Here is a 27,982-nt window from a genome sequence, read left to right on the forward strand (position 1 = left end):
CACAAAGATCTTTAATCTCATCCAATCTTTCGATTGGTGATTCTTCAAATACATTATTCTTGGCTAGCTAGATAAAAACTTTTTATAGATAATTCTACAATGAAAATAAAGATCTAGTTGCCACATAAGGAGTAGAATTGCATAAATTTCATTGGGGAGATCATCCTCACAGAAATTTTCTACTAGGATGAACGCAGATGGGGGCTCGCAGAACCAAAAAAGAAAACACACCCTCCACATTTGCCGCAATAACTAAGCCATTGCCATAGTTTTCTATGGTCATAGAGCCTTAATTGGTGGGGCCTACTTCCGCCATTTTTGGGAGGAAGAGTGAACGTCCCACAAGAAACCCCTGGCGTTGAATGGGACATGTAATAGACAGAGGGATGCCCGCCCAAGAGACTAAACTCTAATGGGAAATTATATAAAACTTATAAAAAAGAAATTTTGTGTTTTACAACGAGGGATATAGGGCCATGTGTGTGAGATACTATGAGTTGACCTCATCCCAAGAAGAGATACTATGTGTAGGTTAGAGGACTACAAAAAGCAATGATTTATATCTCGAAACTGGGCTTGATCAAGGCTTGGTTGATCGGGTGCCCAGGATTATCCGATCGAGGTGGTCTCAACGGCATTTGGCCTGCTCGTGCTCGGAGTTAGGGGTCTGATCATAAAAACAAGGTAGAAATGGGGCCCAATTAGTGTCCTAGGATGGAAAGTAAAAGTACTCTCTTGTAACCTTTTTCCATTAACAAGGCTAACCTTTTTCATTGCTTTTTCTTTGACAACTTTAATAATTTATTAACACAATAAGAACAGATGAACCTTTTATCATTTCTTCATAACGATTTGACAGTGAAAAAGCCCTAACACCCAGTTTGAGAGTCACAGTTGTAAAAAGGATTGATCATTTTTTATTTTTATTTTAGGTGAAAAAAAGGACTTACAGTAGAAGGGTCGTGCCAGCCATTTCTTACTTGGTGGTTGCTTCTTCATTTTCTAATCATAATTGAAGAGGTCAGAGATAATTAAGATATTGATATTGGAGGACCATTGAGGTTTTCCTTATACGACAAATTCGGCCTAATAAAAAAAACCAGCCCTCAACATTCAGAGTTTTCACAGCATTCTGGAAGGTACAACTCGAAATTTTATGATATAAGTTGGGCAAATCATAGACAAGTCAAAGAGGTTATCTTCCAGGGTATATTGTGATTAATTAAAAACTTAGAGTAGACATATTAGTAAGCAGGTTAATTGTCTTGTTGCCTCTCTTTGAACAAAAAAGTTTCACCAACAGTTTGAGATAGGCTTCTGAGAATCATGAAAGCTTCTCTTATTTTCTTTTTCACTTTATTCTCTTCTTTATCAGAAATTTCCATTGCGGCGGACACCATTACACCAAATCAATCAATCAGTGATGGCCAAACACTCATATCCACGGGCGAAAGCTTTGTACTAGGCTTCTTCAGCCCGAATAATTCGAATAATCGATACTTAGGAATTTGGTATTATAAAGTTTCAATTCAGACAGTAGTATGGGTTGCAAACAGAGAGAAGCCAATTATGGGTTTCTCTGGAGTTTTGAGAATTGGCGATCAGGGAGATATTGTCATTCTCAATGGAACCAGTAGTGTGATCTGGTCATCCAACCAGACAAACGCGGTTAATCCTGTGGTACAGCTCTTAGATTCGGGAAATCTTATTCTGAGAGAGGAAGGAGATGAAAATCCCAACAATTTTTTATGGCAGAGCTTTGATTATCCATCCGACACGATGTTACCCAGTATGAAGCTTGGATGGAATCTAAAAACAGGCCTAGATCGATTTCTAACATCGTGGAAAAGTAGCAATGATCCATCTGTGGGAGACTACACTTTCAAGATCAATCCTAATGGGTCTCCAGAGGTATTTCTTTGGCATCTCTCATCGATAGTGCAACGAAGCGGGCCTTGGAATGGGAATCATTTTAGTGGGGTTCCCGAAATGGTGCCGGATTATCTCTTCAATTATGATTTTGTGTCTAATCAGGATGAGGTTTATTACAGATTCGAACTCATCAACAATTCGGTTATCTCGAGGTTAATAGCGTCGCCAATTGGAGAGATTCAACGGCTTACTTGGATCAATGGGAGCGGCGGGACCGGATTTTGGAACCTTTTTTGGAAGTCTCCATATGATCAGTGTGACAATTATGCTGTATGTGGGCCATATGGTATTTGTGACACAGACAACTCGCCAGTTTGTAACTGTTTGCAGGGATTTGAACCAAAATCGCCACAAGATTGGTATTTGAGAGTTGGGACTGGTGGGTGTGTAAGGAGAACCCCTCTGGATTGTCAAAAGGGAGATGGGTTTTTGAGATTGCAGAATATGAAATTGCCAGACACATCACTTTCCTTTGTGGACATGAACATGAGTCTCAGAGAATGTGAAGATCAATGCTTTAAGAACTGTTCTTGTATGGCTTATTCTAATGCTGATGTTAACGGAGGAGGAAGTGGGTGCATAACGTGGGCTACCGATTTGGTTGATCTTAGACAGTATTCAGTTGACGGCCAGGATCTTTATGTGCGACTTGCAGCTTCGGAACTCAGTATGTATTGACATAAACTTATCATTGTAGTTTAATTCTTTTTTCTTCGTGTTTTAGGAGCTAATTAGGAGAAGATTTCTTGAAAGTACACAAGGGGTCCTAGTTCTAAACAGACCATAATTGAGTTCTTTGTGACAAGGTTGTCATCTTACTCAGTCAACCAGGATGGCAGGCTCCCCGAGTCGACTCAACATTAAAAAAAGACCGAAAAAAAAAAAAAATGATCAGCAAGGAATGCTAAGTAGGGAACATCCGCTCTATCTTATTTACTTATTTTCTCTTCATCAAAACCTTTTCTTTGACTTCTAATATATCTTTAAATTCTACCATTTGAATTTCTTTAGTCTAATTGGAGCATGGCAATTCACCAGAGTTGACTTGGACTTGTCTCCTTCAACTCATGGCTGGGTTGCTCGAGTTGACGCTTTAGGCCAATTTGAGTTAGTTATATAACATCCTGTGGTGATGAAAATGGAACATGAGGGTGTAGAAATTTTTTTAAAATATCATTCTTCCTTTTTCCCCCATTTCACATTGAAGCTACAAAAGTATCAACTAGCTACATGAGAAATAATTTGGGCATTTTATTCTTTCATTACAGCATTTTATGTCAGGCCCCAACCCAGGTACACAGACTAGGCCTGTGACAACACCGCATAACCATGAGATCAAATCCCATAAGCAAGCATGGCTAACTTGACTAAGATCTTCACATACATCGATCTGATCTAACAATTTACATAATAAATGGATCTCTAAAAAGATTCTTAATTTACCTTTAAAATAGAGCAATTTAAAATGAATAAACCCAACATAATTGATTATCATCATAAATGTGTTTTCAATGCATCTCTAAAGTACTAATTTCCAAGTAGACTAGTTAATAGAAGTCTCAGTTCAAAAGTCTTCTAATCCTCACACTCCCCAAGACCCCGCTGCGCACTCAGTCACTCACCATCTAAAAAAAGAGACATAGTGAGCTCGACAGCTCCGCAAGTAGCTAGCTCATATACCAGTCGAATCAAGCATTTATATACATGTAACAGGAAAAAAGATTCTTAAATGTTTTAGAAAAATGATCTATCGGAAACAAAAATTTTGTCAGTCACATTCTAAAATATTTTGGCATTGGAAGTGTGTATGTGCGCGCGCACTCTTTCATAATAACATTACCCTTGAATGTTGTTTCGGCATTGGAAACCTCAGAAGCACACCCAATCCACTGTATTTTCTTCCGAATTTTAGTACGTGGTGGTTGATTGATTCAGATGACGATGATTGTACAGGTGGTAATGCGAAGAAGAGACGAGTGGCGATCATAGTCAGTGTAACCTTAGTTTCAGCAATGATTCTGTTTGGAATTATTGGTAATTGCATATGGAGGGAGAAGAAGAAGAAGAAGCAGGCAAGGAATGATACAGGTCTAAAACTACACATTTGCCCTCTTAAATGGTTGTGGACTTCCTTTCTCTGTGTGTATACATCTTATTGTTTTTTGGATGCGTCCCTCAAATGCAGGTCATAGCAAGAGAAGCAAAGAGATACCACTATTTGATATAAATGGTAGTCTATTGACGGCCAGAGACAAATTTGATGAAAGTAGGAAGGAAGAGGTTGAACTACCCTTTTATGATCTGGCAACTGTAGCAAATGCCACTGACAACTTCTCCAAAGAAAATAAGCTTGGAGAGGGTGGATTTGGCCCTGTTTATAGGGTAATTATTCATCTTATCAACCAGATTGTTACTGTTATAGTCTAATTTTATGGTGATTTCATGAATTTTTGTTGACACAATATACAGGGAAAACTAGCAGATGGACAAGAAATAGCAGTGAAGAGGCTTTCTAGGCATTCCCAACAGGGCCCAAACGAGTTCATGAACGAGGTTAAATTGATTGCTAAGCTTCAGCACAGGAATCTTGTTAGGCTTCTGGGTTGGTGTATCCGGGGAGAAGAAAGGATGTTGATCTATGAGTACATGCAGAACAAAAGTCTGGATTCCATAATTTTTGGTTTGTCTCCTATAAATCCTTCATAATTTCACTTTAATTGAATTGCATTCCTCTTAAATCTCCTAGCAGATTGTCTGCAAATAATAGGTTCTGCAGAATCATATTTTCTTTTATGAGATGGGACTTTTCTAAAGGCATTTGTGAGACATCATGCTTGGGTTCACCACATGATCTTAACTTGTTCGAATTGTGGGCCCTACCATGAAGATGAAATTGACCAGGAATCACACTCATCAGATAATCCAAACCATGCAATTAGAGACATGAAGTGCAAGTGTGCTGCTCATTTTTTTTCTTAAATGCCCATTTCAAGGCTACACGAAAATGATTAGGATCTTCCAATGGGAGTGCTTTTGGGCTATAAAATTTCCATGGCAGCACCCACTAGATGAATTATTGCTATCATGCTAGTTTCATGCAAGGCAATAGATAACTGCATTTCTCTGTATCTTTCTCCTTTCTTTTGATCTTGGTATGACAACGAGAAAAAGAGAAGTTTTAACTTCAGTTGTTAATTCTCACAGATGAAACAAAAAGAGCATTAATTGATTGGCAAAAGCGGTTCAACATTATACTGGGCATTGCTCGAGGTCTTCTTTATCTTCACCAAGATTCTAGACTCAGAATCATTCATAGGGATCTAAAACCCAGCAACGTTTTGTTGGATGACAAGATGAATCCTAAAATTTCCGACTTTGGCATGGCAAGAATTTTCGGAGGAGATCAGATGGAAGCAAATACAAACAGAGTGGTGGGGACATAGTAAGTATTAATTAAGATTCATAATTTACACAAAAATATAATTAATTAGACAAAAATATCCAAAAATTCATCGGCCTAAATATTTTTCGATCAATGACGGAATGCAGCGGATACATGTCTCCTGAGTATGCGATGGACGGGCACTTTTCAGAGAAATCCGATGTCTTTAGCTTTGGAGTTTTAGTGATAGAGATAGTGAGCGGCCAAAAGACCCGAGGGTTTTTTCATGCCGAAGAGGGCCTTAACCTTCTAGGCCATGTAAGTAGAGAAACGAAAATTTTTCTTCTTGTTTTACCCATATTTGTAACTTAAACTTAGTAACTCAGAAGTGATGAAATTGAACTTTTTTCAGGCATGGAAACTGTGGACAGAAGGAGAGAGCATGAATTTGATGGACCCATCTATGGGTGTTTCATATTCTATGTCTGAAGCATTGAGATGTATACATGTGGGGCTCTTGTGTGTGCAAGAACGGGCAGAAGAAAGGCCGACAATGTCATCTGTGGTTTTGATGTTGGGAAGTGAAAATCCAACTTTGCCCCAACCCAAAGAGCCCGGATTTTGTAAAATGAGAAGCCCTACTGAGACAGATAGATCTTCCAGCTGGCAACATTCTTCTGCAGCAAATGAGATAACCAATACAACACTAGAAGCCAGGTAGAGGACTGTTCTATGAAATGTAAATCACATTGTATATACTTCATTATTTTTGTCGATATACCCAAAGAGAATTCATTTAATTTGCCCACATATATAATATAACAATGCAAACTATAATAGTAACGCTTCCGCATCCACGGGCCTCGGCAGCCCACTCTATGGTGACCTTTAGGTAGTCCTTTTCACGTGGTTGCCCCTTCCGCAGCAGGCAACTCTACGGAGGTGTTCTCCCAGGTTTTGTTTCTTCAGGCAACCCTTTCTATTAGTTGCTCTTTCCGCAGCAGCCCACTATGTGGTCACTTCACGTTGGCGACTCTCACTCTAACATTTTTACCAGGTAGCCCTTTCCACCGGCCGCCCCTTCTGTGATTTGAACACGTGATGTGGTGGTTGCTCTAATACCAAACGTTAGGTAACTAACCAATACATGAAAATCCCTAGGACTGGTAGAAGGCATTAGGCTAGGCCCTTTAAACCTCTCCCATGCTGGACTGGGTCCAATCTAGTCCCACACCAGGCTGGGTCCCACTTATGACCGTAACATCATCTCTGTCCATCGTCTTTCTCTCGAGAATCTCGGCACATTTTTTTTCTAACTCTCATCCCATGATCCCCTGTTTTTTTAATCTCTTCTTTTATGTTATCAATCCAACCAACTGTCTCTTCCTTTTCTCTTGAGTCAAACCAATCTTATGCCATCCCCAAACCTAATCTTGCCACCATTTCCAATCTTGTGTCCTATTAAACTTGATGACTCAAATTATCTCTCAAACCTATCTTATTATCTTGTGTCTTTTTTTTTTTTCTTTTTTCTTTTTGGAATTTCTTCCCAAGTTCTTCTCAGTCTTGGGGCTTGCTCTTCTTTTTAATATAATTTTACCATTTAAAAAAAAAAAAAAAAAAAGATTCTCAGTAGACATTCCATTTTAAAATTAAATTGTAGATTATTTTTTCTTATAAAGGGATGATATATACACCGAAGGGGATTCCAATGAGTGATTTTCTTCTTCCCCTGATTCCTCACTGTTACTCTTATGCTAACTAATTTGGTCTTCCTCTTCATCAATGTCTGCATCTTCAAGCTGAACAAATTTGTTCTTCATTGTTGCTTGCCTAGTCGGTGATTGAATGGGAGTTCCAACTTTTGTTGAGGAGGCTCTTTCCCTGTGGTTATTTCTGGAATTGGAAGAGGGTTTAGCCATATGAATTTTAATAGCATGTAATTATTTGTATTTTGTAGTCTTTGTAATATTGTGCTCTTATAACGGCATTATTGTCTTGTAAGTTACATAATTTAATATAAATTGCATACAACCAGAACAAACGGTTGTAAGGCTTCAATTATTCTAGTTGTTGTTTTCTACATGGTATCAGACACCCAGATCGATCCTAGAAATTTTCTCTTTCACATCACTCATTCAACTGTAACTTGCATCTTCTCCTTTTCCTTATGGCCTCTTCCACCAATTCTCCCCAACAAATGATCCTACTCCTCAATCAATTGATCCTCCCTCTCAAACGATTTTATCCACTTCTCCTTCAACCTTTTCACATCCAGTTTTTGAAATAACAAACATCAAATCCCTTGTTTCTATCACTCTAGATACTGAAAACTTTATTCTTTGGCAAACTCTATTCATCCCAATTCTTAACAGCCATGATGCTCTTGATCATGTTGATGGTACTTCTATTTCTCCTCCTCCTTCTGTCCTTAATGACTTAGGAATCCCTCTTGTAAATCCTGAATATATCCAATGGAAACGAATAGATGATAGAGTCGTTTCTTGGCTTAATGCAACCCTCTCAACAAATGTTCTTAAACAGATTCTCAAACCTTATCACTCTCTTACTGCCTGTGAAACCTGGACAGCAATTGAAAAACTTTTCCATGACCGAGCAAACACACGATATCTTCAATTGAAAGTCGAATTCCATGACCTTAAAAAGGAAAACAATTCAATGGAATTATTTCTTCAAGAAATCAAAACAATTTCTGATTCACTTAGTGCCATAGGTCGCCCCTTAGAAGATGATGATTTAGTAATGCAAACTCTTAAAGGCCTTACCTCAGAATATGATAGTTTTGTCTCCGCCATAACAGCTCAATCTCCTCTTCCTCAATTCGATCAAATCCGTCCTATTCTACTTGCTCAAGAACATAGGCAAATTCATCAACATCCCTCATCTCCACCGATTGACAAAGCCTTCTTTGCCAATCGTGGTCGTAATGATCGAGGTGGTCGTGGAGGACAAGGTAATTATTTCAACAACTACAGTTTTAACAACAATCACTTTCCTGGAAGAGGACGATGAAATTTTCATCCACATCCCCAAAATCTTACCCAAAGCTTTTCATCTTCCCCACTCACAAATACTTCTGAAAGTATTCTTGGTCGCCCACCCCAACTCATTCCTAAAACAGATATCTATCAAATCTGTAGTAAACCAAATCATATTGCACTTCAATGTCGAAACCGTTTCAATCAAGCGTATACAGCTAATCAACTCCCTCTATCATTTGATGCCATGAATCTAAACGATACTTTCAACCAACCATGGTATCCAGATACGAGAGTAACATCACATATGACACCTTCAGAAGGTATTGTTTCTTCAAAAATTCCATATTCTGGATCTGATCGCATCTATGTTGGTAATGGTAATTTATTACTTATTTCACATATAGGCAATTCAGTATTAAAATCTTCTAATCATCTTTTCGAAATGAAAGATGTTTTAGTACTACCTAATATTAAAAAAAATCTTCTTTCTGTAAAAAAATTTGCTTCGGATAATAATCTATTTTTTGAATTCTATCCATCTGGTTTTTGTGTTAAGGACATGGTGACGAAGAAGCCTCTTCTTCACTGCGATAATCATGGATCGTTATATCTGCTTTCTCCATCTCTCACTCATGTTGAACTTGTCAAAGCCGAAGCTCTCTCTGCTGTTCGTGATTCCCAAAGTATATGGCATAATCGTCTATGTTATCCTGGAAATCCCTTTTAAGCATATTTTTTGTTCTGTTCTTAAAGACAAATATATTAATTGTGAGATCACTTTGTGCCAAGCTTGTGAAATCGGCAAGAGTACTAGATTGCCTTTCTCAAAATCTACTTCTCGTTCTACTGTTCCCTTGGAAATTATTCATTCTGATGTATGGATGTCTCCAGTAACTTCATTTTCTGGATATCGATATTATATTTTATTTTTGGATGACTTCTCACGATTTTCTTGGGTATATCCATTAACTCGTAAATCTGAAGTTTTTACCAAATTCAAAATTTTCAAAGTTATGATTGAAAATTTATTAAATCATAAAATCAAATTTTTACAGTGTGATGGAGGCGGTGAATATCTTAATGCGAATTTTCAAGAATAGTTGGAAATGAATGGTATACAATTACGTATATCTTCTCCCTACACACCACAACAAAATGGTGCTTCAGAAAGAAAACACTGTACTTTATTAAATATGCTACGCTCAATGATATTTCAAGCTAGTTTACCTCCTTCCTTTTGGGTTGAAGCCTTGCTCACTGCAGTACATGTTGTAAATATGCTACCCTCAACAACAATCAATTTCAAATTCCATATTATTTATTATTTCATAAGCTACCTAATTATGAATTTCTAAAAGTTTTTGGTTGTTTATGTTTTCCGAATCAGTCCTCTATTTCTCCAAACAAACTTTCAGCTCGTTCATCTCCTTGCATTTTTATAGGTTATGTGCAGAATTATCAAATGTGGATGACAGTAATGGACAAAAGGTTTTAAAAGCAGTAAATCTGACAGTTCCATGTTTATTCTTCAATCCTCTAATAGCATGGCCATCCTTCTCCTTTATGTGGATGACATTATTTTGACAGCTTCGAATGATACTTTGTTGGAATCAATCATCACGATTCTTCATAGTGAATTTGCAATGACGGATTTGGGAAAGTTACATTATTTCCTTGGAATTCAAGCATATCAAACAACGGATGGATTATTTTTATGCCAAGAGAAGTATACAACGGAAATTCTGAACAAGACAAATATGTTACATTCAAATCTAGTTTCTACTCCTCTTACCCAAAAATGCCAATTATCTGATGATACATGTGAGTTTTTAGATAATCCAACTGAGTACAGAAGTATAGTAGGCTCTCTACAATACTTAACTTTTACAAGACCAGACATTTCGTATGCCGTTAATCTCGTTTCTCAGTTTATGCACGCACCCAGAGAACCCCATCTTCAGGCTGTCAAGACGCTACTTAGAGGGCACAATTAATTTTGGAATTTCCTTATTTTCATCATCTCTTAATCATCTCTGTGCCTATTCCGATGCTAATTGGGCTAACTGTCTGAGTACAAGAAGATCTACAACTGGATTTTGTATTTTTCTTGGAAAAAAATTAATTTCCTGGTCTGCTAAAAAGCAACCTACGGTTTCTTGCTCTAGTACTGAGTCTGAATATCGAGCACTAGCATACGCAGTTGTAGATACATGTTGGATAAAGTCATTGCTGCGGGAACTTGACATTTTTCTTCCCAAGCCTGTTATTTTACATTGTGATAACATAGGCGCAACATATTTGGTGGCAAATCCGATTATGCATTCACGCACGAAGCATGTTGACATTGATTATCATTTTGTTCGTGAAAAGGTTGCACGAGGCGAACTTCGGGTCTTCTTTACTCCTACAGAAAGACAGATTGCTGATATTTTTACCAAGGGATTATCATCGTCACGCTTTGCTAATTTACGTTCCAATTTGACAGTTTGTTCCAAACCCGCTCAAATTGCGAGAGGGTAATAGCATGTAATTATTTTTATCTTGTAGTCTTTGTAATATTGTTCTCTTATAAGGGCATTATTGTCTTGTAAGTTACATAATTTAATATAAATAGCATACAACCAGAACAAACGGTTGCAAGGCTTCAATTATTCTAATTGTTGTTTTCTACAAATTTCAGTTGGGTTATCTTCCTTCAGTACCACAGTTTTGGCAACTGACCTCCATTTTTTATGAATCGGTTGGGCTTCTGTTTTGGCCTATCTTGGGCAAGCTTCAGTGGGACGACTGAAATTCTTACAGTTAGCACATGAGTGAGGTCTCCATTCATATACAATTTCTTGATGGTGCACCCTTGGGAGGTTTGGATGGTTATCGAATCAGGGGAATGTTGTTAAAATATTGATTACATAACACCTTCTCCAACGGCTTAAGCTTCTAGAGTAATTGTTTGTTTGTCTCACACGATGTTCTGTATTCAAATAATTCAGATTGTGACATTTTCTTTCTATTAAACTAGGAGAGATATATTCTTGTGTAGGGATTTGCTAGACAATTTCCAGAGAGCCATTTCGCCGTTGGCTTTTGCACGTGAGAACAGCCAGGCAGGCTCACTTTTTAGTAGAATTTGTCGTATTCATTAAATTAATCCGAGGTTCCCTTCTTTGTATTGGTAGTTAATGTCTCAAAGCTAATAAGATTAAGAAAACCGAGATTTATTATGGTGTAAGCCCTTGTAGGCCCGTAATTTTTTCAGAAAGTACTGTACGGACTACACTATGGGATGATCCAAACCGTCCATGTGATGGGACCATAATATAAATAGGTTGTGCTCATTTCCATAGGATAATCCTAGCCCTCCGATCTACGGAAATGATTTTTGGGGTACAACCTATTTTCGTTGTGGCCCACGGTTTGGATCATCCCATAGTATTGTCCGTGCAATAATTATTGAAAAATACGGGACTATAAGGGCCTACACCATATAAAATCTCGATAAAACCATACGTAATAGAAAAAAAAGGCGAGAAAATGTTGCCGGCCATCGCATGCATGTCTCGTTAGTTTATTAGAAAGACGAAGTTGGCAGAAAGCAACATGTAAGATCCCTCGTTGCTTCTCAACGATTAAAATACAAAATGCGTGTTTTGATTCCGTCTTCGGACTGATATTGCCTTTTCTTTTCTTTCCCTGGTCGGCCGTGTAGACCCCGTTCACATTCCTCCAACTCAAGTCTTCAAGAAATTTCTTTCACCACTGCTTTTAGAGAGAAAGACCAACTTTTCTATTGCTTTGTTTCCATCGACTTGAAACTTTCGCATTTCTATAAACAAAAACAAATATAGCCCTGTTAGAATTAGCTGGCAACAAAAAACGAGAGCTGCTGTGGTCTTGTACATGGAAAGTACCAAGAAAGTTGGGGTGACTATATCATTTTCCTTACCATGAGTTTTTATACGGTGGCCGACCGTCAAAACAGTAACCCCCCTTACTGAAATATTTTTTTGGCGAATGCATAGCATGAGTGGACCTCATCAATTTACAACACGTGTTTGGACAATGTGAGGCCCATCATTTTACATCCATCATCCATGCATCATGGATGGGGGCCGGTATTTTACACCTCATGTTTAATATAATAGGGCCCACCATATGTCCCTACCCGAACTCATGCATATGATGGGGCCAACAAATTTAAACCTATGATTGGGCAGACCCACTCCACACAAATCTGTGCATACAGTGGGCCCAGCATTTTACCCCATGTTTTGATAGGATGGGACCTACCAACTCCACTCAAATCATGCATAGAGTGGGGGCCACCATTTCACCCTGTTGTTTTTATGAGTTGGGTTCCACAATCGCTACCCAAGCCCATGCATTGTGCAGGGCCTAAAATTTTAAACCCCATGTATTGATGGGCTGGGCCCATTATTTTATACGCATACTAAACATTGGCCAAGATCATCCCTCTGTAAAGATAGTTGTTTGTTTATGGGGAACTTGGAACCGACTGAACTAACATGGTAGAATTTGTCATTTCTTCCTTTCGAAGTCTATAGGATATGTTCCGTGTTCACACGGATAGGGGAGGTTTGGTCAAGTTAAAATATCATGACTAATTCAGTTTATTTGTTTAAAGGGAAAAATATACTTAGACCCATTGTTTGGATGATCCAAAGCGTTCATTTTATGGGCCTTGACATAGATAGGATGTGCCAAAAAAATCAACTCCATCGGATCATCCTAACCCTTCAATCTATGGACGAACCTTCAGCTGAGGGGGCTTACCTTAAATAAATTGAAACTGCAGGGTGTATTTGTGACGTTTTAAACTGTAGGGGTGGAAGTGGATGTATGAAACTAGAGGGTTGTAAATGTAATTTTCCCTTAAAAATAAGGATATTTTAGTAATTCTACCAATGACAGGTCAACGCGTATTGGAAAATGAGAACAGAGAGGAGACACCGACTCTTTCCATTAGTCATTTTACCCATTATACCCTGGCATCTTCTACGAAAGAGATGGGAATTGCTGTTGCAGAATCCACACCCACAATAACTGTATCCGGGTTGTCATCCATGCCATCTCCTTTCCTCGAACCCCTTTAGTTTTTCTCTTATTTAACCCATCACAAACCACTCAATTCCCATCAACACTTCTTTATCTTTTTTCATCAATTCATCACTTTGCATTCACGACTTTATATTTGCTTTCTCTCTCTCTAAAATGGCCGGGAAATCAGTAGAGTTCGAGGATTTTCTGCCCACAATGGCAGATAAATTGGGCGAAGAGGGGTTTATGGGAGAGTTATGTAATGGGTTTAATTTGTTGATGGACAAGGACAAAGGTGTCATTACATTTGAGAGTTTGAAGAGAAATTCGGCTTTGTTGGGTCTGCAGGGTTTGAAAGATGATGAGCTTTTGAGTATGTTGAGAGAAGGGGATATGGATGGAGATGGGGTTTTGAATCTGATGGAGTTTTGTATTCTTATGTTCAGATTAAGTCCTGATTTGATGGATGAGTCTAAGATTTGGTTGGAAGAAGCTCTGCAGCAGGAATTGAAGGATTTCATGAGTTAGGCTTTATTTTTGCAGCTGAATCATTGGTTCCTTTTCACCTTTTTTTTATCCAATTGTTCTGTTGAGAGATAGAAATTGGGTTTTTTCTGAGATTACCCATTTACAGATGATTCTTATGTTGTCCTCACTGTTTTTCTAATCAATGAAAGGGCTTTTATTCTTCCTTTGGATCTTCATTGCTACATATTCACAGCATATTTTTTTAGTGTTTACACCATGTTCTCCTTAATAAATTTCTTTCTCTTTTAATATCCTTTTTTATCCATAAGATTTTGATAATTATATCCCCCAAACAGATGGTGCTGAGGGTAAAATTTATTTAATATTCAAGTGTTAATGGTTAAGCAAATGATGGTGTGGGTCAAATTTTGGGGGATAATTAGAGGAGCAGAGTGGATTCAATCTCCTATTTCAGCGCATACAGGGAACAATGTATTCAATTCGATTAAAAAATGGGTGGTTGCTAATGTGTTTTCTTCCAATTTGATAGGAAGGATGGGATGATACGACAAACTACCAAAACCTCAATCTTAAAAGCTACTGCAACAGTCATTATTTAGGGCTGCAACTCGGGTCGGGTTCAACCCGAAAAAGTCGGGTTGGGTCGCATTGAGTTCAGGCCGGATTCGGGTTGAGTTTTCAAACCCGGGTTGAGTTCGGGTTGGGTCTAGGGCAACTAACCCAACCCAAGTAAAATCCGACATTTTTCTCATTTTTTCTTTTTGTAAGCTTAAGAAGTCTGGTTGGGTAGGGTTGGAACTCTAGTCGGTTCAGGTTCAGTAAATGGTTCCTCGGGTTGGCCTCAACGCTACCCAACTTGCTCCCCTTGCACCAGATGCATCTCTTTTGAAAGATTGCCAAAAGCATTATCTAACAATGCAAATTTAGTAGATGAAACTGTATTTCAATAGAGTAGCAGACCCAAGAAAGTCTCCCTCAATCGCCTTTCTTTTCACTTTCCAAGTTTTCATTGCCATGTCGTCGAAAGATTGGGGCCACAAGTCAAAGGATAATCCTATGGCCCTTATTCCGCCATATAGAAACTTGCATGTCACCATACGAAAACTCCCTTCTTTAACACCCTTGTTCCCATCAGCCCACACTTTCTCAGGGCTACGGCATCCACATACTACAAGTTGTTATGGCAGCTGTGTATCACAAGAAAACAAACTGTCATCATCTTTTTAATGATACTGGCTCTACCATTTCTTTTTCTTCAGTTAGGGATGCAACTTGGGTCGGGCCCAACCGAAGCCTTTAATTTTGGGTTGGGTTAGGCTTGAGGCCATGACCAATCCGACCCGAACCCGACCACTATCTTCTAATTTTATCCCGATTTTCAAAATTCTAGGGTCACGGTTTTTTTCTTTGTATTTTTTGCTTTTGTTTTCGTCTTACACTAATAGATAGAGACCAAGCCAAGCCCAGGCCTGATAGATGAAGATCTATGGTCAAGATTTAGCTTGGTCGTTGGGGCTTCCACACAAAAGCAAAAGATCCTACATCGGATAAGGATGTGTGGATGGGTTTGTAAGGGCTCCGGCACCCTCCCCTTAACGTCTAGCTTAAGGGTGAGTTATAGCCGGGCCTGTAACCACAGTGTACCCTCGAGGATGGTGAAAATTCCTTAGGGAAGATCTCGGTAACCCCAATGTGCCTCGAAGGATGGAAAAATCCCTCAGAGTAGATCTTGTAGTTCTCATGTTTATGCCGCATGGAGGGGCAAGATTATCCACATTGATTGTGCGTGGAGGGGGGAGATTGTTGGGGGTTGCACGCAAAAGTTAAAGATCCCACATCGGATAAGTAAGGAGATGTGGATGGTTTATTAAGGGCTTGGGCACCTTCCCCTTAATTGCTAGCTTTTAAGGGTGAGTTCTAACCGGGTCCCAACAAGCATGACCCAAGGGAGCTATGAGCTTGGGGATGATGTAAGGCACGACCTCTATCTAAACAGTTTACACTTGAAGAGAAAGCAAGGCATGATGTAGAGAGGAAGCACCTATGATTTGGTTTGGACATATAAGATCCCACATCGGATAAGTAAGGAGATGTGGATGGTTTATTAAGGGCTTGGGCACCTTCCCCTTCATTGCTAGCTTTTAAGGGTGAGTTCTAACCGGGTCCCAACAAGCATGACCCAAGGGAGCTATGAGCTTGGGGATGATGTAAGGCACGACCTCTATCTAAACAGTCTACACTTGAAGAGAAAGCAAGGCATGATGTAGAGAGGAAGCACCTATGATTTGGCTTGGACATAGAAGCTATGTATATGGCTTGTTAGTGGTAGATGTGTGTATAATTGTGTATTTACAAGTATAAGTGTGTGAGTGGGCCATAAGTGCAAGTGTAGGGGCCATTTAAAGGGCTGAAATTTCTATAAATAAGGGGTCTGGGTAGAGATCAATTTAATTTTTAAAATGTAATTGTAGGGAGACTTGGAGTTTGGAAGGAGATTGGAGAAGAAAGTTTCGTCTGTTAGAAATCTGCACGGTCACAAATTGATGTGCATTTTCTCTTTTCTTCTTGTCAAGTGCAAGGTCCAACACCTTCGCGGTGAGTAGATCTTGTCAAGCAAGATCACTTAAAGAGGAGTAACTTTTGCATTTCCTTTTTGGAAGTTCTATCTATTTTTTATGTATTTTCGTAGATCGTATGAATTTTTGATTGAATTGTTTTTTTTTTTTCCCGTTAAGATTTAGAATTCCTGCACATTTCTCATAGATTTCAGATCTGATCCCAATTTGTTAAGATTTAGAATTCCTGCACATTTCTCATAGATTTCAGATCTGATCCCAATTTCCAGATCTAAATCATATTTGAAATTTTTTTCTAAATGCTTCTGCCCATTGCTCTACTACCAAAACTGATTTGAAAAAAGACATTTAGAGGGGGCTTGTGTTAGGGTTGACCATTGTCGACCCAAGGCTTGGGTTGGGTCAGGTCGGGTTGGGGTTGAGGGAATGCTATAACAGGTTGGACTAGAGTTGGCCTCAACCCAACCAACCCGACCCATCCAGAGTTGCACCGCTACCTTGAGTAACAAACATGTCTAATGAAAACAAGAAAAAGAAAAAATCAGCCCCATATTACCATCCAATGACGGGTTCTTATGTAATGGATACTTGCATTTTTCAAGGGAATGCAAGTGGGCCCACTTGTTCAATGATCAAAACCATATATGTCATAGACCTTGATATAGATGGGTCACGAAACACAATCCACCCCCAATGGACCATTCTAACCATCAAATTTGTAGAGGCTTCCTTGATGAATATAGGCTATTACTTTTTTATTTTCTTTCTATTTAATTGCCTCAAATTATAGGGGTTAGAATCATCCAGTAATGTTCCTTTTTAGGAACATTGATCAAGTGTAACGGATCGGATGGGGGTGCAAGGTTTGGGCTAAGTGTGGCTCCTTTTTGCGTGTTTGGGCACCATTTGTGTGGTCGGATAATGTAGAGGTGGCCCACTTAAAAGTTAAAAGGCCTATGGAGTGGGACTCCCTCTTTTAGGCGTGGGACCAAGGTGCCATCTATAAGTTTTGTTAGTTGGGTTACCTTGGGCTAGTGAAGCCAACAAGAATTGGATAGTGTATCCCTTACTTGCAATTGAATGCAGTGAGCATTCCTCTCTAACATTCCATCGCCAGTCCAGCAACATTCCACACCTCTCCAACACCCCACTTTCTATCATTTTGTAGATCTTGTGAAATTGAAATCCCAATACCATTTCTGATGTGGTATGAGGTTAATTATGTGATTTTCTTGTAATGTTGTATCCCCACATAGCAAGTGTAAGGACTTCTGTTAATGGAAGTAATGAATGTTAAGCTCATGCTAAGTTCTGGTCTTTTTTTGTATTTTGTTGTGAAGTTAATTTGAGATGAGTGATGTGATTGCAATGGTATAAACATAGAAGGAAGAGAATACCAAAGGTCATTACATATCCAATGGGAGTTGATTTTGCTCAGTAAACCATCTGTAGCAAGGACCAAGTGGTCCACACTTGTACTTTGGCACGCTCATATTTTCCTTATATACACCGACTTTAAGACATGATTCTAGCCAAAACCACCTCATGAGAAATCCATAGAAGAACAGTTACAAAGCCAAAGCAAGTCAGTTTACTTCTTATCCTTGTTTGATCAAACTTTTATAGGGATTTGCTAGCATCCATCACGAAAGGAATTTCTCGGATGGTCTTTGCATGTCAGAGCAGCCACATAGGCTCAGTTTTCAGCAGATTTTGTCTTCATTCACAAGGTGGCTGCTCTGATATGCAACAGACCATCTGAGAAATGCAGTTTGCGATGGGCGCTAGCAAATCCCACTTTTATAGTAATGGTTCACACTCCATAGAAAACATTTTTTCTTATTTGAAATTTTAGAAACATTATAGGGAAATGATTTCAGCGCTCCAATGTTTTGATAAGCATGCGCTCCACTTGTTTGCCGTGTAGTATTTAAGGGCTTTAAGTGCTTCTTGAGAACCGTAATATTCCTCTAACAGCCCGTTAAATACTACACGACAAAGGTTGGAGCGCACGTTATTCAAAACATTGGAGTGCAGAAATCATTTCCCAAGTTAAATGATGAATGGGCGTACAATGGAATTACCACCCTTGATGTTTGATCCAACAGCAGCTTCTTACAAAGTGAGCTGCTGTTGGATCAAATATCAAGGATCGGGTGATCAATAAGTGTTCATACGCCCATTCATCATATAATCTGTGGAAATTTTAATGCTACAGTGGAGCCCACTGCATAGGATGATCCATATGCTTACCAATCAAAGGTTTGTATTAATCAAAGATGGAGCCCACAATCTAAAACCCTTCCGCAACGGCTCCCGTTATTGGAATCACGCGTAGAAAGTAGAAAATGAGATTGTTCGTGACGTCATATTGTTGGTGACTGAGAAAACGCGTCGCCGTGACGAGAGAGAGGGAGTTGGAGGAGTCGAAGTTCGCACGCCCATCCATTTCTTCCTAGCTGTCACTAGTAGCCCATCCTTTTTCTCTCCCGTCTCATTCTCTAAACCCTTGTTATCAATTTTTTCCCTTATTTGGGCTTAAATCTGTTGCCTCTTACCAAATTGTCAAAGACACCATGTTTTTATGGATAAAAAGAGATTGAAATATTCTTTCTTCTTTTGTCGTTGGATTTTTAAGGTTTTTTCCTTTTTTTTTCTTCTGGTTTTTTTGGGAAGGGGGGGTGAAGAAGGAAAAAAACCAAAAAAAAAAAAAAAAAAACTTAACAAAAACAAAAATAAATGATAACAATGGCCATTATCTTGCTAAAAATATATGCTATCCTAATCATCATGGACCACCCTGCTAGTGTTTGTAGTGTCTTCTTCATCTTCATCTTCTTCTTCTTACAAGAAAAAAAATAGAAAAAAAAAGGAGAAAAAAACTATAAATATCGAGAAAGAAGAATGAAATAGAAAAAAATAACACAAAAAACCTTAAGGGCCCGTTTGGAAATGCCGATTTTAGAATCCGGGATTTCTTTAAAATTGTAGCTAAGAGACAAGAGAAGAAGCGGACCACCCGTCGTTTTTGACTTCTTGCTCTTCTTTCCATCTGCAAGAGAGTAGTAGATCCTCCCATCTTTTTAGGTTTTAGAAATCTTAGAAGGTAGGAGAGATTTTTAAAACCTGAATTTCTCACTTAAAATCCAAAAAATGATGTCAGGACAGCATACATTAGCTTGATCATGAACTCTCTTTTACACTTTTTTCAAACTAAAAACCTGAATTCTAAAATCTGCGTATCCAAACGGCCCCTAAGAATCGGGAAAGAAGAAAAATATAAAATTAACAAAAATAAACATAAAAAATGAGCATTATCAAGTTAAGAAATGTTGAAGTTTAAATGATTAAATAACACCAATTCTACAGATTAATGTTTGGAGTGGATTGTGCCGGGATGGTTGTCGCTGACTTGGGTTGGCTCAAGTTATGTTTTTTTTAATGGGTAAGTTGGGGTTTAGTGGGGACCCTACCGATTTATTTGATAAAGAGAAAGATGATACAATAAAGGCACAAAACCAACCCTAACTCGGAACAAGCGAGAGAGGGAGAACCAAGGCTTGACAGATATGAGCAACAAACACTTAGCCTAAGAGATCAAATGCTCAATAGTTGTGAATTACATAATCAGCTAATTTGGAAAGGGCATTTTGGGTTCTTTGTGAGCGTTTTGGCCAAATTTTCTTGTGAACTTCATGCCATGATTTATTTGATTCTTCAAGTTGTTCAGCATTGCCCATATTTTTCTCATCATTGATCTCCTCTATCTCATCCTCCTTATTTGGAAGGGGTAAGTTGGGCTCAAGTTATATTATAAAGGATCAAGCAAGAGAAATCCTGAGCCAGGGTGGGAGGCCAGCTTAGAAATGAGGAGGGACATACCAGATGGGTTTTTGGACCCTTTTGGGGTAATAGATTCTAATGAGACAAAGGTTAGAGTGGCTCTCCGGGGCATCAAGATTATTGAAAATAGCTCTTTGGACATGTTAATAGTTAGGGAGGCTCTCTAAACGCCATTAGATGGATGGATGGATGGAACCAGGCCTCATCTATGAAGATTTGCGGAGTTGCTCGATGAGATTCGAGACCATGTGGAGGGGCATTCAGTCCGGTTTTAGCACGTTCGGTGTTGGGATAATAGTGAGGCATACCAGTTAGCCAAAGATTGGGTGAATCAGGCGTCTTAATTTAGAGAGTTTTTATTTCCTCCCTTAGATTTGTTTTTGTTTTCGTTGTATTGTTCACTTCCCCTTTTTACTATTGACCTCATCAGTCTTGGGGTTACCCCTCTTTCTAATATAATCTGCACCATTTTTTAAAAAGAAATTATTTCCCAATTGCTAATTATATATAAAGAGACAAATTTTTAAATGTCGCAAAATCCGTTGCTATATACATTTAGTAATGCATTTTGTTGCGACGGAAAATTTTCGATCGGTCGCTAAAAAGATATAGGGACCAATATATATCTTTTAGAGACGAATTTTGTCCATCGCCAATGAGTGTATTTCTTGTAGTCTACGTGGAGAGTTTTAATAAAAGTTTGAAAAAATTATAATTTGTAAAAGGAGAAATTACTTGAAATCTTTGTACCTTTTCCTTTTAAAATAGTAAAATGTTATTTGAATGAGAGGAATCTAGAGTTCTAGACCAAGGAAGAAGAGAGAGAAAAAGAAGATGACAATGTTATGAATTATTTCAACAGTTTGGTCCCCAACCAGACATCACCTCTTCTCAAATCCCATCAGTCTAATTCAAATAACAAATGGCCTCTCTGGCTTCAACTACTTTACAGACACCTCTTCATTCCCCTGGGCACGACTTCATCGTGAGTTATTACTCTTGGGTTTACTTTGAAAAAGCATCATTAGGTTACAAGGTTTTGGAACTCTCTCTCTCTCTCTCTCTCTAAAAGGAAAATGGGGCCATCTATTTGGATGATCTAAACTGCTCATCTATGACTGCTAACTATATGGATGGGCCATGGTCCAATATCTTAACTGTCAGATCTAAGAAGAATTTTCGTACTTTATTTCTTAATCATTCATTTGAAGGCAAAAATAAGATTAGGATGGCCATGATCTGTTTTAGGAGTCATCACTCTTCCATAACTGGGGTAATGTTTTCAATCATTAAAAAAATGGGCCCCGACTTCTTTTACATGCTAATGTAATTCTTATGAAATAAATGAAACGTTACAATAAATGTACTCGTAGTGTCCTAATCGAATTTATCTTTTCAACGTTCCACCTGCTAAATTTTTCGAAGATTACTACCAAGATGTACTATGGATGGTCAGAGGAATTCTCTGAGTTCCATGATCGCTTGGTTGTGGCCCGCTTGCCTTGGGGCCCATCGGATGAACAATTCAGATCGATCGATTGAGGTGAACTGCATAGTAACAAACGCTGTCAGACTAATTTCATTCCATGGATAGAACATATAGAAAGACTATTACTGTTTAAGTTCTCTTAAGATCACTTTTATGGGCCCACGAAGCGACTAGTAAACGTGAATCTGTCTGTTGATCAACTTGGCACTTGGCACGCATAATTCTGAACCATTTGTGTGGGCTCCACCTTGATCAAATGATCCTAGCCTCTTGTTTTATTATGTCTCATTTAGGTTTTAGCTAAAAGAAAGAAGGTAGTGTCAGTGTGTTAACCATTATGTTTCTAGAGGATGAAATAAAAAAAACTATCAAAAGTGTTCTCACCAAGTGCGGAATAAAAAATCTAAGCCAAAACACGTCAAGGAACAAAATTTTGGGCAGGGAAGCAATTTGGGTCAGCAGGTGTAGCTTTTGCTAAAAAATGAATTGGAATCAACCCGAACCAGAACCCGAGCCGATTTTATGGTTAAAGTTCAACCAAAATTCTCAAAAATAGCCCGAGTTGCACCCCTAGTTTTAGGCCTTAGTTTTGTTTATCAATTCAAATGTCATTTCTTTTTATTTTTGTTCCTTGAGCAATAGAATCAGAAAATCACTCCATGTAATGAACTGTCAAAATGCCACTAAAAATGTTGACTTTGTAGGCCCTAATCTGATAATCCTTCCTATCAATAGTCATAGTAACAGACACATTGTCTCGTGGGACTCGAATTCGATGGTTAAGATTGATCTAACGATGATCTTTTGCACAGTATGGGTCTTATTTTTTATGAGTTTTGACTTTGACCCATAGTGGGTCCTATTTAGCCTGTGAGATAAAGAACCGAAGCTAGCGGGACCCACTTCCCATCAAACTCAGAAATTTCACTATTACTCTATTAGGTATGATTCACGCGGAATAATTCCACGCGTACCAGTTCCCGAAAATTTTGCATAATCTAAGGGCATTTCTCAATTTCCACCAACCCTCCCTAATCTCCCAAAAAACAAAACCCTTCCCTCGACCTCAAAAGTCTACAGATTGAAACTGGAAAATCCGTCACAGCACGCCAAAACCCTTAAAAACTCTCTCTCTCTCTCTCTCTCTCTCTGAGTCTTTAAAAAAAAAAAAAAAAAGTGCTGAAAACCTAAAACCTACGCAGGAATAGAGAAAGCAGAAAAAAGAAGAAGAAAAAAGTGTGAAAATGGCGACCCTTTTACCAGACGATTTCAAGTGCCCGATTTCCTTAGAAATAATGTCAGACCCAGTAATATTATCATCCGGCCACACGTTTGATCGTGTTTCGATCCAACGGTGGCTAGACTCCGGCAACCGTACATGCCCCATCACCAAACTCCCCCTCCCTCCCCACCCATCCCTCATCCCCAACCACGCCCTTCGTTCCCTCATTTCCAACTTTACCCTCTCCTCCTCTTCAAAACCCCAATCCAACCACTCCCCTCAAACCCTCCTCTCAACCCTCACCTCTCCCTCCTCCCCTTTCCTCTCCAAACGCGAATCCCTCCACCACATCCGCCGTATCTCCAAACACGACCCCGTTTTCCGTCAACAGATAACGGAATCCGGTGCCGTCTCCGTTATCCTCCGTTTTGTCGCCTCCACTGATCAAGAGCTCCAAGAATCAGCTCTCTCTGTACTGTTCAATCTCAGTCTTGATGATGACAATAAAGTTGGTCTCGTGGCCGAGGGGGCAATTTCCGGCATAGTAGCCGCCCTGAGAATTGGGGCTCCGACGTGCCGGGCTCTCGCGGCCACAACCCTAACTAGTCTTGCCATGGTGGAGGTCAATAAGGGCACAATTGGGGATGACCCATTTGCCATTAAGGCTTTGGTTTCCCTTCTGAGAGAAGGGAAAGGGAGGGGAAAGAGAGAGGCGGCCACGGCACTGTATACTCTCTGTTCTTTCCCTGATAATAAGATTAGGGTTGTCAATTGTGGGGCAGTCCCCGTTTTGATTGAATTGGCGGATTCGGGTGTGGAAAGGGCGGTTGAGGTTTTGGGTTTGTTGGGGAAATGTAGGGAAGGGAGAGAGGAGATGAGGAGGTTTGATGGGTGTGTTAGGATTTTGGTTAGGGTTTTGAAGGAGGGGAGTTTGAGGAGTGTGGAGCATGCGCTTTCAGCTTTGAATTCTGTGTGTGGTTATAGTGAGAAGATGAGTTTGGAGGCGAGGACTGAAGGGGTTGTGGAGATTTGTTTTGGGTTGGTGGGAGATGAGAATGAGAAGATTAGGAGAAATGCGTCGAGTTTGATTCAAGCCTTGCAATAGTGTGAATCACTGCGTTGACTAGAGTTGGATATATCACCTTTTGGGAGATGATATGATAAATGAGGCAAGAACAATCATCTTGAGAGGTGAGTCAAATTCTGTTTATTATTTCCTTGTCTGTTGGACAGATCATGTAAAATTGAGTAGCATTTTGTGGGTGGAGGTTCATTGTCTTGTACATTTGGAATAAACAGGAAAGGGGTTCTCTGTTTTTTTAATCTATTATCTTTGTATGGGAATACCTGAAATTTGGTGCCTGAAATGTAACTGTTTTGATGGACTTATTATCTGTAACCATTTTGACGGAATTATTATCTGAACTTCCCCGATTTGTTGCTCCCAACAAAATTCAAATTAGCTTACCGTTATCTGGTCTTCCACCAATTGCTATGGTGTTTCAAATGCTTGGGCTATACCAATCTTTCTATCATTGACCTGCTATCTGTTGACATCAATCTTGGCGTCTGAATTATGTTGTAGCATTCTAAATTAGGAGCTTGAGTGATATGAGGCTTCTGTCCTAGTGGTTAGCATGTAACATGTTTCAATCTTGAGGTCATTGATCTTAGCATACTCACCTAATGAAATTATAAGTGTAAAACATATTATGGACGGAGTTATTAATTTCAGCATTCTGGATAGCAATTCAACCTGTTGATGCTTGGGTATGAATATGGATAGGCTCTAGTATGTCTAGGAAACTAATGTGACAACATGGTTTTTGTTTCTTAGGTTTTTTAATGTTCACCCGAAGCTGTGCATTTTGGCTTACATGTTTTGCTTGTCATCCACGACAACCATGATAAACACATACAATCTTACATCACCTTACAATTCTATGATAATATTTGCATATATTATTGTGCAAATCTCAGTTGATAAAAGCAATAAGATGTAGAAAAGCATTACAAGATAAATAGAAATGCATGTGAGCTATATGGATATTATTGTTGTTGTTTTAGCCTGCACGCTATGCTGCTTCTCCAGTTTCCATCACTGGGTTAATATTTCCATTGTTACAAACAATCATCAAGTCATTCAAGGAATTAATTACTCATTAAAACTTATAGACAAACACAGGCGAGCTTGCTAAACCACATCTGTATAACTTCTTCTTTTTTCTTTTTTTCTTTTTTAACTAAAGAATATCTTTATAACTCCATATTTTAATCATCTGAATTAGGAAATATAGTCTTCATAAAGTGTGACACCCAACCTAACTTGTTGCCCTTATCTTTCATACAAGCATCCTTGATCAATTTTCAGTTACAAATGTTGCAGAGTTCGTTTGCAGTTGAGTTAAGACTGACGTCACAGGAAAGCAAGGAGATATACTGGGACTGGAATGCAAATTTGTGGGCTATCTAGCTCAGAAAGTAGCTTAAATAGATCGACTTAGTCTGCCTAAATAGAGGAGGCAATGGCATAGCTATAGCTGGTGTTATGGTTGACTAGAGCTCAATAGAGGAATATGTAAAATATGGTCAAAATTCTTAAGTCCTTATTAAATGTACATCAAATAGTTGAAAAAGCTATCTGCCCAAGGATCATATCCACTTGTAGTGTCAACACCACTGTGATGGCATGCAATGATATTAGGCTTTTGCTTACCTATTAGCAAAAGAAATATCTGAATCATTGCAAAGGGCCAAAAAGGAAAATAGTTATTTAAATTTCTCCAGTTGCAAACATATTTCAATACATTAGGCAGTGCAGAAGTTATTTCTTTAGATACCTATCCTTAAGAAAAATTGGGAACCGTGTAATTATTCTTGTTAATAATTTAGACAAAATCTCCAAAACATCTGGTAGATATTATTGTATAGCAACATGCTTTTAGTATCACTGAGACTGTTCCTGTAAAGTAAGCTGCATGCCAGTATGGATTGTGCAAGAACAACACATAGGCTGAAAGCCTAAAACTCATTTGGTGAGTAGACTATTTCATCTATTGGAATGCATACACTATTCATTTCTATGTAGAGTAATTAATACATTACAGTTTGAATATGAATGTGGGAAATTGACCAGCTGTTATCTACTGTTGATAAAGAACACAAATCATGTTTTACTGTTCAAAGATCTTGCTGAATTTCTTCAACTTCGAATTTGCTGTAATATAGTGTGCGCGTAGCGGTTAAAAGTGGTATAGTAGACTATGGTTACAGATGGACATTCTCCATTAATGTGCCCATCTGTGTTGCCATTCACTAATAAGACTTATTCTTTAATTGAAAAATCACATGATCCATTCTGGAACATTATATGCATACATGGATACGTTCATACATCAAGGAAACAGAGTTGAGATGTGGTATCAGTACTCTCAGTCTCAGTGCATTCGCCTCATCTCTAGCATTTGTCAGTTTTTTTTTTCTTTTTTTTTGAAATGATCTAGCATTTTCAGTTAGTGTGATGTTTATTTGTGAATTAGGTTTAATTCCACATTGGTTTTGACTTGAGTTAATCCTATATTTGACTCATCCTATACATGAAGGAGCCAGGGTCCCTTGTTAGTTTGACCTTCTCATTGTGAGAATGTTGTCCATCTTGTGGTTTCTCTCTTATGGTATCCACTTTTGAGTTTAGTATGTTGCCCCTGGTTCACGTATGCTCTCATCTGTGTTCATTATTGATTAGCTTAATTCTGTAGATGGAGTGTATTATAATCCACTAGATTCAGATAAACTGGTTATCAACTAGTACTTTAAAAACTTGGCCATTCTTGACCTCCTTGTCTCAACATACCACACTGCCCCAAGCCCTGCCAAACACTTCCTTATCAGTCTCCCGGAGTTATCATCCACATTGATGGTTTTCCCGGGCTCCCACAGGAGCACACATTGCCAATCTAATTGGTACTTCCGTTGTGTCATCTGTGCTCAAGATGGAGTGTATTATAATCATGGTTTAAAATTTTGGTTTCGGACCCTTCAAAAACCAAATTTTGACCGAAATTCCGAAATTTATGTCCGAAATTTGGTAATAATTAAAAAAGAATATTTAATTCATTTCGAAATTTCGGACCGAAAATTTGTAATATATATATATATATATAGAGGAAAAGGATTGTACGCTCGAGTGTACCTAACCTTAGGTACGCTTGAGTGCCAAATCACATGGGTTCCACATTTTTTGTGGTCATCTAAACCATTCATTTGCAAGGCCCCATCATAGATAGGGTGCGTACCAAAAATCAGCTCCATTGAATAATCCTAACCTCTCCAAAACTGGAGGGTAAAATGGCAGATTTGTGGACAAACACTATCTGTCCATTTTGGCCTCCACAAATGGATGGGTTAGGATGATCCTATGGAGCTGATTTTTGGTACGCACCCTATCTAGGAGGGGGCCTTGCAAATGAATGGTTTAGATGACCACAAAAAATGTGGGACCCATGTGATTTGGCACTCGAGCGTACCTAAGGTTAGGTACACTCGAGCGTACAATCCTTTTCCTCATATATATATATATTAAAAAATATAGATTATCTCGAAATTCTGAAATTTAGGCCAAAATTTGGTAAAGGCTGAAATTCGAAATTTTGCCAAATTTCGGTTTCGGTCTCCACCGAAATCCGAAATTTAAAACCATGATTATAATCCAGTAATCCACTAGATTCAGATATGCTGGTTATAAACATGCTTCATCCATTGCAATGTTTTTTGTATCTTAGCACATTTTACCCTGTAAAAGTCTATAAAATTATGTACATTTACACGTACATAAAATAGTTAGTGTATACAAGATTACTTCGATCAAATTAAAATGTCCAAGCAAGTGCTTGATGGGTATTAGATGCAGTTCATGTGGACTTCATCTGGTTCAACTCAAGAGTAAACAAGTATCGAGAAGTGCCGATTTTCTGTATAAAATGTGAGTACGTG

At 38.6% G+C, this 27,982-nt stretch overlaps 2 protein-coding genes and 1 pseudogene across 5 annotated transcripts; all 3 read left to right on the plus strand.

Annotated features, from left to right (window-relative positions):
- Positions 1–1,229: 1,229 nt before the first annotated feature.
- Positions 1,230–11,398, plus strand: LOC143892980 (G-type lectin S-receptor-like serine/threonine-protein kinase At4g27290). 3 transcript variants are annotated; one of them, XM_077397902.1, is made up of 8 exons: positions 1,230–2,599; positions 3,886–4,020; positions 4,118–4,314; positions 4,402–4,612; positions 5,137–5,374; positions 5,482–5,632; positions 5,727–6,031; positions 10,997–11,398. In XM_077397902.1, the coding sequence occupies exons 1-8, from the start codon at positions 1,327–1,329 to the stop codon at positions 11,034–11,036; spliced, it is 2,550 nt and encodes an 849-aa protein (XP_077254017.1). In that variant the 5' UTR covers positions 1,230–1,326; the 3' UTR covers positions 11,037–11,398. The 3 variants fall into 3 exon arrangements, with proteins under 3 accessions (XP_077254017.1, XP_077254016.1, XP_077254018.1); XM_077397901.1 differs by lacking the exon at positions 10,997–11,398 and adding an exon at positions 10,687–10,874; XM_077397903.1 differs by lacking the exon at positions 10,997–11,398 and adding an exon at positions 8,873–9,263 and having other exon boundaries at positions 1,231–2,599.
- Positions 11,399–13,545: 2,147 nt separating this feature from the next.
- On the plus strand, positions 13,546–13,899 carry LOC143892158 (calcium-binding protein KRP1 pseudogene; annotated as a pseudogene).
- Positions 13,900–22,753: 8,854 nt separating this feature from the next.
- PUB8 (plant U-box 8) lies at positions 22,754–25,850 on the plus strand. Of its 2 annotated transcripts, XR_013255675.1 has the most exons (2): positions 22,754–24,181; positions 25,377–25,850. XR_013255675.1 is itself a non-coding variant. In XM_077397904.1 (1 exon), the coding sequence occupies exon 1, from the start codon at positions 23,013–23,015 to the stop codon at positions 24,093–24,095; it is 1,083 nt and encodes a 360-aa protein (XP_077254019.1). In that variant the 5' UTR covers positions 22,755–23,012; the 3' UTR covers positions 24,096–24,424. The 2 variants fall into 2 exon arrangements, 1 of the variants encoding a protein (XP_077254019.1); XM_077397904.1 differs by lacking the exon at positions 25,377–25,850 and having other exon boundaries at positions 22,755–24,424.
- Positions 25,851–27,982: the final 2,132 nt, after the last annotated feature.

The sequence above is a fragment of the Tasmannia lanceolata genome, unplaced genomic scaffold, assembly GCF_043159265.1.
Source record: "Tasmannia lanceolata isolate RefF3 unplaced genomic scaffold, GAP_Taslan_0.1 ptg000015l, whole genome shotgun sequence".
NCBI lineage: Eukaryota > Viridiplantae > Streptophyta > Magnoliopsida > Canellales > Winteraceae > Tasmannia > Tasmannia lanceolata.